At 36.9% G+C, this 13,283-nt stretch overlaps 1 protein-coding gene across 1 annotated transcript in view; it reads right to left on the reverse strand.

Moving 5' to 3' along the window:
• The window catches only part of CFAP47 (cilia and flagella associated protein 47), a 275,659-nt gene that overhangs the window by 36,122 nt on the left and 226,254 nt on the right, over positions 1–13,283 (reverse strand). The window contains 3 exon segments of the mRNA XM_054165734.1: positions 2,501–2,662; positions 7,668–7,762; positions 8,402–8,561. Of these exon segments, the coding sequence (XP_054021709.1) occupies positions 2,501–2,662; positions 7,668–7,762; positions 8,402–8,561 (417 nt within the window).

The following is a 13,283-nucleotide window of genomic DNA, read 5'->3' on the forward strand; positions in this document are numbered from 1 at the left end:
TAAGAAACTATAATAATTTTCTGTTTCAAATGTTATACTTGATACTGGATGAAATTGAATCCTTTAATGCTTGAAGATTTTTCACTTAAGAACGTATACTTATTGTCATAATTTAAATACTGTAGCAGAGTACTAGTCATTTAAAACCGATCTGCCAGTAATTATCATCATTTATGATTACATATCACACATACACAATCACTCTTTCACAGGAGAAAAAATGAAAACCACTTTGGCTGGCTGTTATCTTAGAGCTTTACACTTTTATTTAGGTTATTACTTATAAATTGCAGGAAGCTGAGGCAAGTACCATCAAATTTGATTTCTAACAGGCATCACATTGATCTAGCAATAATGTCATTATAATGTCATTGAAAATCATGAAAAGCACCAGAGTTCTAAATGATCTTACTACCTATGATGTATGTAAAGCATTTTGTTATCAAACTTCTTGCTTGAAAAGATGCAGTGTCCCAAATCCGTATGTACAGAAGCCAGTGTTAATAAATATGAAATATTATTCCTGTGCACAGAACAAGCACTGCACATCATGAATCTGCAAGTCTTTCTAAAAGCTGCCTCAACTTGCTCATTGAATGTTACTCTTGTCAATTCAGATGCCAGTGTGTTAGAGGGAAATAATTCAGCTATATTTAGCGGAGCCTACCCATAGCTGACAAGTCAATAAATATCTAAACGCTACAGAAAATAAAAAGTTAGCAAGTATTTTGATATGCAGCAGTTCTCATGAGGCTGAATAACTAAAGTTATACAATATTTACAGTTCTCCAAAGAAGCAAGAATGTACATTGAGAATTTCACAGCTTTCTTTCACTATATTGATCTCTACCACTTTGTAATACAGAAATATAAAATAATAATATGGCTAGACAATAAGTTTTCTTTCACACCACAGTATCAACAAATGTAAATTTTAACTCCAAGTATTAACTAAACAGTAAGTACATGCTGTGCAAGCTCTTGTCAACAGTTCAGATGCGCTTCTGGTTTTAAAAGCATTCCAAAACCAAAATCTGTTAAAGGTCTAGACAGCAATTACTGACATAGAATAACAGAACTGTTAGGGTTGGAAGGGACCTCAAGGATCATCTAGTTCCAACCACCCTGCCATAGGCAGGGGACACCTCACACTAGATCAGGTTGCTCAGAGACACATCCAGCCTGGCTTTAAAAACCTCCAAGGATGAGGTTTCTACCACGTCCCTGGGCAACCTGTTCCAGTGTCTCCCCACCCTCATGATGAAGAACTTCTTCCTAACATCCAATCTGAATCTACCCCTTCCCCCCCACCAACCCCCCGCCTAGTCCTATTACTACCTGACACCCTAAAAAGTCTTTCATCAGCTTTCTTGTAGGCCCCCTTAAGATACTGAAAGGCCACAATTAGACCACACTGTTCAGTCTGCAAAGTGAGGGGATATTTGGACAAAAATCATTCTTATAGGAAGGATGCAATTCATTTTGATTTATATTTTATATTTTTTCTTTTTCTTTCCATTCTTTGGCCTGAGAGCTTCTGCAACACAATGTACCTGCAAAGCCTCTATATAAATGAGATGCAAAAGCTATGCTTGCCTGCTTCTCAAACCTAATAGATTGCAAGAAGAGCAACTTCTGCAGATTCAGCTTTTACCATCATAAAATGTGCTGCACTCTTTGAGTACCTGTGAAATCCCTTCCCCTTATTTACAGCTATGTTATACACATATTAGGATGTCTTATGTCATAGTTTTTTGAATAATAGCTGTCTCAAAAAATAGGATGACTTTGAACCCAAAAAGAAATGTGTGTTGTTTCAAAGGTGCAATAACTGATGAAGGTAAAACAAAACAATTCATAATTCCTTGTAGTGAGCGTGATTGTTAACACACGCACCTAACAGAAACATTGGGCATGCAGGAGTACCAAGCATTCTTTTCTTACTATTTATATGTTGTACCATTCTCTTGCAGAAAGATCTAATATGAAAAGCTGGTTTATCTCCAAAGAAATTGATTTTCAGTGTGTCTTCAACTGATTAACTGTAAGTGGAACCTATCTTTTTACAAAGCTTTATTACTTCTTTCGAACAAGACCTCCTCCTTCAATCCATTTTGCTGTAGATATTGGCTTGCTGGTGGGAATGCATCTTAGAAATTGGGACAACTTGCAGTTAAATATTTCCTTGCTGTGCTTACACAGACATACTGTTGCCAACTTTAGCCTTTGCAGAAACAATCCTCTTTTAAAGGAGATAGGTTATGTGTGCAAGTCTCACATCCAAGACAGACATCAAAAAAATGTTCAGGTTCAAAGGTCCCTATAACCTCAGACATATTGTTAGAGGAATGTCCCAAATTTGCTACAGGGTACAAATATGGACTGAGAGAAGGATTTGTCTAAACCTCATCTGTTGTCATGGTAGAGCTACATTCAGTGAAGCAATTACATTACTTGCAATGTCCTAAAACAGCATTATATTTAAGCTATTTATTCTTACCATCAGTGTGTTGAATTTCATCTTGGGTGTTGGCTGGACTATTTATATTGGCCATTGCAGATTTTCTTGTTGCAGGTATAGGGGTTGCACCAGGACCTACACCGGTCAGTGGCACTTCTACTCTTCTTTCTACTTTCTGCCTGGCTTGACAGCATATCACAGCTACAGCAAGGCAAAAATCCATTGTCAGACAGCATCTTGATTTTGACAAAACAATGAAATGTGAAAGTTAAATGTGCTTAGAGAATTACAAAATTTCAACAAAGACCAATAGTAACTAAAAGCTTTCCCCCAACCTATGTTTTCTATTGTTCTGTTTAGGTGAAGCAGTTTAAAGTACTGCTAAGTAAACAAAAATCTGTTGCTACAGGTAGCTCACAACAGCAACTGAAAATTTCTCCCTTTCCTGGTAATCATGAAATATATCCTCATTTTAGTTCCTTTGCAAATAGAAATTAAGGCATAGTTTGACACATGCCAATGAAAAGGAAGACTGAAAGGCAAGCAAAGAAAGGATGTTTAAAGCCACTCTGATTCCTTAATTTTAAAATGCTGGTTTACAAACTTCAGTTGTTATGGAACTCTGCTAGAATAAAAAGCATTCTGACATAGGGTTTTCTTTAAAGCATAGCATAGCTTTTCTTTCCAGTCCATTATGTTATTTTAATTTACTTTTTTCTAAGACATGTCTTTTTACATTACAAAGTAGTTGGGGGTTAGCTTATACACTAGTTTTTATAAAGCTTACTTTAATAGTAATGGCTTTTGGTTCTTTCAGTCGTTATTGGCACAGAAAGAGGAGAAAATCAGATGCAAGAACTGAAAGAAAAATGTGTTTTCCCCAAGAAAACACTTAGAATTTTCTATAGTTACAGAAATCAACATGAAATAGAAGAGCTGATTACATACTTCTTAGTTTCAAAGTCTAAACATTATTTTAATCAGAATTATACTGAATGAATCTTCAAAAGCTCTGAATTTAACATCAAGATTTAATGATAAATAATTTAGATTCCTATCTTGGTAAGTAATTATGTAAAGTTCTAAAAGAGAGCAATGAACCCCTTACTTCTATACTATGTTTATGTAGCTTCAACTTTTAGTTCCAGAGCCTGATTCATTATCATTATTTTGGAAATTATATAATTGTACATCAAGTTCAAGTAATTTCATTTCTCTGAGAAAATTAAGCTCTTTTTTCTTTCTTCTTTTTTTTTTTCCTGGCCTTTTCCTGTTTAACAGGGTTTAAGTAACTTATATAGCTCTCCTCTAAGCATTTCCAGAAGGGAGAGCTCCTGAAAAAGTTAAAAATACATCTTTATTTCAAGATGCATGGTTTCATATTTAAGAATATCTGTATTATACCATCTTACCAAGTATTTCAGATTAGTGTGTGCACATGTTGTGTCTTCTCCCAGGCAACCAGCACCAGAACAAGAGGACACAGTCTCAAGCTGTGCCAGGGGAGGTTTAGGCTGGATGTTAGGAAGAAGTTCTTCATAGAAAGAGTGATTGGCCATTGGAATGTGCTGCCCAGGGAGGTGGTGGAGTCACCATCACTGGAGGTGTTCAACAGGGGATTGGATGTGGCACTCGGTGCCATGGTCTAGTCATGAGGTCTGTGGTGATAGGTTGGACTTGATGGTCTTTGAGGTCTCTTCCAACCTTGGTGATACTGTGACACTGTGATTTTCTATTCTACAGCTCATGTTGCTACCAAAAATGATTTTGCCTTTTATTTTGCCCAAACGGCTAAGTAATATTTATGGATAAAAATCATATCCATGTGTGATTTGACTGGACAAGTCCTTGAGCAATCTGTTCTAATTAGAACTGGCTTTGAGCAAGGGTTGAGATTAGACAACCTCCAGGTGTCCCTTCCAATCTAAATTATTGTGTGCTGGCTGGACTCTAGAAGACTTAAATAAATATTCTGAATGATTGTCCATTTGTAGTAACTTAGGTAAAATAGTAAAGTTATAATCTATTTAACACCTACTACATGGGTTGTGACAAGAGATCATTTTAATTGGTCTCATGAGATGCAAAGCCTAGTGACTTCTAGAAGTATATTAAGATGCAAATAGGAATTACACAAAAGATGAATTGCCTGATACACTAGTAAAGCAACTCTGGGTTTTGACATAACAGCTTGTAACCTGCAGGCAATTTTAGTAAATGTCTTCATTAAAAGAAATGACAATGCTAGCTCAATCATTATTGAAAACAATGATTTAAAACCAAAGCAGGTTTCTTGTAAATCACCTGCTTTGGAATCACATATTACAAAGAGATTTTTAAAACGCCTGTTTGCATCATAGGCCTTCTGAATCAAGGCAGGAATGGAATCTGCTTCAGAAATACACATACAAACAACTATTTTAGTTTTCCAGGTCATTTTTCAATACAAGATTTAGCAGTTGGGATAAAAATAATATCCCAACATAACACGCTGATGGCCAAAAGGAGATATGTATTCAAATTATCTGCAATGCTCCTTATATGCAAAAAAAGATTTATTGAACATAAACTACTGGATATCATAGTAGTACATACTCCACAGTTTAGTTTTGCTGTTTGGAAGTATTTAGGGATTTAAAGTGTTTTAAAAGATTTGACATTACAATAGTTTTTGTTTGTATACAAAAGGACTGTCACTATAAGGATTTATGAATGCTAACAGTTTTAATTCATATCTTCTGTAACTAATAAAAACCAGCCCAATAAAGGGGAGATTTATCTCCAAGTCTATCAGTGAATTGCATAACAGCTTTAAACAGCACAACAAACATTCACATAAATATACATAGTTTAAATGCTAATGAGACTTGTTAAAACCATCATTTTTGGCAGCGGTTAATTGCATGATAATATTTTCACAGAATCACAGAATCAACCAGGAAAAGACCTCAGAGATCATCAAGTCCAACCTATTACCTAATACCTAACACCTCATGGCTAACTAAACCATGGCTCCAAGTGCCACATCCAATGTTTTTTGAACACCTCCAGGGACAGTGACTCCACCACCTCCCTGAGCAGCACATTCCAATGGCAAATTACTCTTTCTGTGAAGAACTTTCTCCTCACCTCGAGCCATAGTTTCCAGGTTCCTCCATCCAGCCCTTCTTGTGGATGGGCATCACATTGGCCAGTTTCCAGTCATTTTGGACCTCTCCAGTGATCCAGGACTGGATGGAGAGAGACTTGGTGAGCTCCTCTGTCAGCTCTCTCAGTACCCTAGGATGGATCCTGTCTGGTCCCATTGTGAGTATCCAAGTGGCTCAGCAATTCTCTAACTGCTTCCTCATGGATTTCAGGGGGACTACACTGCTCCCTGACCCCATCTACCAGTTCAGGAGGCCAGTTATCCTGAAGTCCTCCTGCCTTACTGTTGAAAATGGAGGCAAAGAAGGTATTAGTATGTCTGCCTTTTCCTCATCATTAGTTACAATGTTCCCCTCCAGGTCCAATAAGGAGTGGAGGTTCTTCTTGCCCCTCTTTTTAGCATTAATATATTTATAAAAATGCTTTTTATTGTCCTGCACAGATGTGGCCAGCTTGAGTTGTAACTGGGCTTTTGCCTCTCTAATTTTTCTCCTACATGATCTAACAACATCCTTAAGCGTATCATTAGTTGCCTCCCCGCCTTTCCAAAGGCAATACATCCTCTTTTTTCCCTTTAATTCATTCAAGAGCTGCTTGCTCACTTCCCCGGTGGCTCATCTCTTGGTACGTGGGCACAGCCTGCTCCTGTGCCTTCAAGAGCTCCTGTTTGAAGTAGGTCCAACCATCCTGGACCCCTTTGTTCTTCAGGGCTGCTACCCAGGATACTCTCCAAATTAGTTGCCTAAATAAGCTGAAGTCTGCCCTCTGGCAGTCCAAGGTAAGGGTTTTGTTGTTGCTCCTCTTTATTTCCCTGCATATTGAAAACTTGCTGCATCCCAGAGAGCCTCCTATCATCACATCTCCCCCCAGCCTTTCTCTCTTCAAGAACAGCATGTCAAGCAGGGCCTTATCCCTGGTAGGCTCACATAACATTTGTATCAAGAAGCTGTCCTCCATACACTCTAGGAATCTTCTGGACTGCCTCTTCTCTGCTGTGTTAAGTTCCAAGCTGGCAGTGATGAGCTTGGTAAGAAAGGCACCAGGACAATCAAAAAGGAATTCAAGGTAGGGGTTAAACCACCATTTTCAGAGTATGGCCATAATTTGGACTGGTCTTTTTTATGCAGTATTACTCACTTACATTGCAATCCACAACCCATGACTTACACACTAGAAAATCAGGGGATTTTGCCTCATTCCTAAAGGTATTAAAGTAGAAATTAATAAGATGAAAGCTCTAATTAATATCACATCATCGGCATTTGTCTGCAAGTAAAGGGTCCTTAAGAAAATTAATGACAGTAAAAATATCTATTTTTATAGCCTTCCAAAAGTTATTCTTATTCCTTAGTCTGCTATTATATAGAAAGGTATATTAACTCATCAAAATACAAGATGAAAAGATGGTTCATTGTCCCTCATCTACACCTTGAGTTGCAGTCCCACGGAGGATATAGATTTTAAAAGCTCTTCACAATTTCTGGGATTCCATCACAGAATTTTTTTTTAAATAGTTGCATCAAACCTATAAAAATTTACTGTCCCAAAAATAAGCACGATAAAAATCTTATGTAGGTCACTAATCTTTTAATGCAGGTTTACTTCTCAGGAGCAAGTGGAAAACTTACTGCTATTCACACTGCTCTGCATTCTGGTTCTGATTAAGGACTGAAATTCAAGGCTGAGAAAAGCAGTGGGCATCTTCTCTAACATTTTGTACCCTGAACAAAGATGTTCTGGCATAAATACATCCTTGTGTCTGTCTTTCAGTTGATTTCTCTTCAGTTCTCTAACTCAGCATTAACTGGGGCACTGAAGGGCACAAGCCTTGAGATTTTCAACTGCTCCCAGCTCCTCTGTCCACAGCGAGAACAAAATAATAGATCTAGACTGACTTTGTAGGTGGCAAAAGAGAATTTATCTTTAATATGCATTTTTTATCTTTTTTGTTTAAGATGTAGTTTGCTACTGCAAGTTCTTGTGAGCAAGCAGGTGAGAACAAAACAACTATTTAATTTTCTTAATTTTACTGAGTAGGTTTTTTTCAGTCATTACCTACCCGGAACTAATTTCTGTTGCACTGCTTCAGGTATGCCATGAACAGGGTAGATCCAGAGTATTTCCTGAAGTCCACCATTCTCTGCTACAATAACACTGGTGGGAAAATAAGAGAAGAGCATCATTATTATAGATTGTTAAGAAGACTTTTTGAAAAGTAATCTAGACATAAGAGCTGGAGAGGTGCAACTCCATTTTATTGTATGCTGTAATGCTAAACATACCTAAGAAAAATATTAAATCAAATCCAGCCTAATCAGAAGAGTAGTAAGTCACATCCACTTAGTTTAACCTTTTTTTAAATGTTCTGTCAGGATATGAGAAAATTTGGCTTGACCTGCTCTCTCATGTCATGCTTACACTAAAACAAAGTTTATGCAGCTTATGCACTATATAAACAAATCCATATGAGAATTATTATTAACTCAAATATGCTGAAAAATTAGAGGCATCTAAGAGCTGTCATATGCTCAATATTCATAACTGCACTGGCAGCTAGTACTGTACATTTTCTTGATGCAAATTGAGAAAAGGAAGGTATTGAAACAGATAAATATCTTACTCTAAACCTGCAGACTTTGCAGGGCAGAATAAAGGCTTATGTCAGATACATATTGCTCTCAAAATGGGATACTTGATTGCCCTTGGGAGCTGCACACAAATAGCCAAAGGAGAAAATGATGACAGGATTGAGCATCCTCAACTACTTTTTCTTTTCCTATTAGAATAAATTACCTCTTTAAGTCTTTATTTAATTCTTCAGAATCCTCATAAGGCCAGTTTTCGCCATTTTCCCTCATTACATGAATTACCACCACAGCCTCATACATTTTCATTGTATCTGGCGTGAATAACACCGGGATGTCCAGTTTTTCTTTTGGAGCTAATCGAGCTCCTGTAAGATAGAACAGATCATTATGGTATTTTGCAAGCTTTCAAAATTATTCATATCATTTTAATCATGTATTTGCTTTTTTCTTTTTGATACACTATTTAACATTTTATCACAGAGTACCGTTTTTCCTGTGATAGCAAATTTCATTTCACCCTGCTCTTGCTAACAGCCGAGTTTCATCTTATAGTAGTATTTGCAGAGTGTCTTCCTGTAATAAGGCACATCTTGATTCAATGTCCTGAGCAGAGTGGTTCACATAGAGTATTATTTTAGACTTCTACTTACTGATAAAACTTTGAAATAAGACCCAGGGAGACTCTGGCAGCACTTTTAAGTGAACATCCCAAATTTAATATTCAGAGAGCATGTATAATATATATAAGTGAATTCCCTGATTTTCTAGTGCCCTAAGTCATGGGTTGTGGACTGCAACATAAGTGAGTAATATTGCATAAAAAAGACCAGTCCAAATTATGGCCATACCCTGAAAATGGTGGTTTAACCCCTTCCTCAACTACTGAATCTTTATGCAAAACTAATCACATCTATAAGCCTCATCTTGGGAACAACCATTACCATATACATGAACATAAATAAATTATATGTTCATATAAATAAATTTATGTGTTTATTGTTATGTATTATGTGTTATGTATATATAAAAAATACCTGAGGGGTGGGTGTCAAGGGCATGGGGCCAGGTCTTTTCAGTGGTGCACAGTAATAAGACAAGGAGCAACATATACAAATTTGAACATAGAAGGTTTCACCTCAATATGAGGAGAAACTTCTTTACAGTGAGGGTGACAGAGCACTAGAACAGGCTGCCCAGAGAGGTTGTGGAGTCTCCTTCTCTGGAGAATTTCAAAACCCACCTGGATAAATTACTGTGTGACCTGCCCTAGGTGATTCTGCATTTGATAGGGGGATTGGGCTCAATGATCTTTGGAGGTCCCTTCCAAACTCTAACATTCTGTAATTCTGTGATCTCAGCCTAATTTACACTTCCCCAAGTTGTTAATTTTGAAGTATAATTGAATTTTATTTTTTTTTAAGAAAAATCTATAATATTATTATAGCTGCTGGTTTAGAGGGGAAAAAACCACCAAACCGAACCAAACCAGCTTATGTTGCATATTTTCCATTCTTAAGGGCCTTTTTCCAATGACTTGCCAGTCTGACAAGCATCAGAAGATCTACCTATTTTAAAAATAAACTTACAGAAAAAGGACACAAAGTTGAACAACTCTATAACAAAGTCTTTTCACTATCAACCTCTTTGCTTTGAAATGAATTCTTGAATTTTGGCAGAACTGACATCTCAGGGTTAGGGTTTCAGCTTTAATTCTGCCTGCAGAAAAACCTCTTAGTTATGAGTAACTATTTCTGTGTTAAGCTTTCAAGCCTTTCTTGTGATATTTTTTCACACTTGCTACAATGCATACATACAAGTCTCTCAGTATCATTCCCTGAGAATGACTGAGTCAGCTCAAGTTAGCATGCATGGGACAAGCAGCACTCTCCCTCTGACTGCTACTTCTGATAATCACAGACTCAAAATTGTCAGCAAGGAAACTTTATCTTGCACTTCTACTGTCCTACAGCCTAAGTGGTTTCAGGGTGAAGACCTCAATGATGAGAGCTGTAGAGGAGTGGATAATGATAAGAAACCTAGCATGCAGTTTGGGGAAGGAAAAAAATATATATTCAAAAAAAGGGGGAGTGGGGGGTGGCAAGGGGAATGCACAGAAGTTTGAAAATTAAGGTAGACAGACAGGGAGAAGGTAGAATTATTTCAGACAGGAATGACAACAAGCAAAACAGGTCAAGTAAGTCACAGCAAGGGGGAAAAGGGCTTAAGAAACAGCTCTCCAAAACACAGAAGACAGGACCCCTCATCTACACCACTCCCTCTGCTAGCATATAACTATAAATTCTGCTGGGCATTGCAACCTCTATTGAGAACTTCACAACCTTCAACACAAATAGCAGCTTTGAATAATAACATCCAAAATGCCTTGGATAGGTTAACAGTTTATTATTTAAATGAATAAATTGCCCTGTCCATACTGATTATGAATGATCTTGTACTATGTTATGTAGGTACTTCCTATAATATATAACCTCACAGGACTCAGTGTGGTTCAGCATCTGTAAAGCTTTTAGCTAGAACCATTCTTAAGTTAAAATAAACTTACCAAATGAAGATTGAGGAGTCAATCTTAAATCAGGAATGTTGTGATTATTGAAAGACAACCCACTCTTTCTGCAGGATTTCTGTCTCTTTTAGTAACAACACCTCAAGACCTCAAACATAGATCACTGCCTCACAGTATTATGGATGCAACAACGAGTAGGGAATTCTTATCTAAATATGTCTGGGCTTCTTTATGTAAAAAGTTTAACATTTAGTAGTTATGGAAATTAGCAAACTGCTTTGCCCTTGTAATTGCTTAATTTCTGTCCATCCTGGCATGCCCAATTTACCTTTGAAATAATTACTTGAAAAGTCTTGTATCTTGAAATAGCTTTAGAATAGAATCAGCAAGGTTGGAAAAGACCTCAGAGATCATCAAGTCCAACCAATTACCTAATATCTATCACCTCCTGACAAGAATAGAATAGAATAAACCATGTTGGAAGAGACCTTCAAGATCATCCTCATTAAAAATGTTAATATCTAGATGAAAAAATAAACTATGTCTTTCTTTTTCCTTTTAATAAACATTTTATTAAAAATCTTAACCTTCCTATTTGATGCATTAGCTATCAAGTATGTACCCAAGATTTAAAAGATATGCAATATGTAAACACATATCTCTGTCTCCCTCTCTGGAGATATTCAAAACCCACCCAGATGCATTCCTTTGTGATCTGGTATAGGTGCTCCTGCTCTGGCAGGGGATTGGACTAGATGATTTTCTGAGGTGCCTTCCAGCCTCTAACATTCTGTGATTCTGTGATACTGTTGACAATAAGGTGGTCAAAGTATTTTCTGGGTTTTTTTTAAAGGCTTGCAACTAATTTTTAATGAAGTGCCTGAAATAACTAAGCTGACCACACATATTGTTGCCAGGCTTTTGAAAACATCTGAACTAGGACCCATCCCTCTGAAGCAGAACTCAGCCACAGCACTGATACACTATTGCTCTGTGAGAGAAAAGGCAGCTCTCCACCATGATTTGCCCATTTGGGCCTACTCTGGAGTAATTAAAGCAGAGGCCTGTAATATCTTTAAAACAGAAGTGTACTCTTGAGAATATATTTGCAATTAGATTGTCTTCAATCCAAACACATGCATAACAAAATAATGTAATCAACAACAGTGTGTAAGCACTTTTTATCACCATTATGGCACATCCAGAAGTTTCATTTGCAACTCTTTTAACAAATAGAATGGACTGTAAACTAATACCTATTTGTACTGCATATGCATTGCATGTGCTATTTGAATTGTAGCTTAATTATGCCTGTGACAGGACATAGTGGTTGTTTTTTTAAATGCATTTTCATTTCAAACCCATATGATAGCATTCTGGGTTATTCTGGCAGAAAATTGGTTATTAAAGACCATGAAAAGACAAACTTCATAATATTGCTGTTGAAATAGAATGTATTCACATTTTTAATGAAAAAAATCTTCTTCGTAGAAGCTGTTCATAATGACAGTAATTTTTCTATCACTGGGCTTGCTGGCAGCTGTCAAATAGCCAACTGATCATTAACTGCCAGTACAGATTTATTTCCTTATGATTTTGCCTAGTTAATAAGATAGATTAAATAGGCCTAGCTGCAAAAAATCATACATTGCTTTATGCTCCTCTTTCTCCTTTGCATTTAGAGGATGTTGGCCAGCAACTGCTATACTATGTGGACAACTTTAATACAAACCGGTAATATCAAGCTAGTTGCTCCTATTTGCCTGTGGATCTCAAGTACTCTGCTAGAGATACTAAGAACTGTTACCAACAGCTGATCTTCATCTAAGTATTTATCCAACAATGAGTATCTACAAATTCTTCATAAGAAATCCATAGGAAGACTTTTTTTTTCTTTCTTTTTTTTTTCCCCCCCAGAATAGAGCTGCATCAGATTAGGTAAAAACTTTGGGCCTTTCTTCTCCCCTACAGTCTGCTAGGAAACTGATAGTTAGCAGAGTAAGCTCAACTGACTCTACAAAAACCTGAAGACATCTGATTTAAACCAAGGGTTGCAATTAGTGTTAACTGTCTGTCAGAGAAGTATGCAAAGGTCTGTGTCCTTCCCTCTTTTTTCTTCTTTCCTTTTTTTTTAAGGTAACCTGGTTTTAAGCCTTGCCTGAAGCTTCTCCAAAGGCTAGTGGAGAACATAGATTCTGTAAAAGATTCCTTGGACACTTGAGCCTAGAACTCAGAACTGAATGAGACAATTAAATCAAAATGAGTGTATTTCAGATTCCCTGCTTTACTTCTACCACTCACTGTGGTTGAGTTCTGTGTAATTTCTGTTATCCTAGAAAGGATAAGCACTGTGAGAGTTAAAATCAAATTAATGAAGCAGTGGATCCCCATAGTTGGGATATTATTTGGAAGGAATACAGATGGGTAAAAATGCATCTGTTGACTCTACAGTAGCTTATAAAAATGTTTAAGAGCAAGCATTCCAGGCAGTGCCACAGTGATAAAATTGTGAGGGCAATGAGCAAAGCATTCTGCAACATCTTTGAAAAGAATTATCATCCCC

Source organism: Dryobates pubescens, chromosome 12 (assembly GCF_014839835.1).
Source record: "Dryobates pubescens isolate bDryPub1 chromosome 12, bDryPub1.pri, whole genome shotgun sequence".
Classification (NCBI taxonomy): domain Eukaryota; kingdom Metazoa; phylum Chordata; class Aves; order Piciformes; family Picidae; genus Dryobates; species Dryobates pubescens.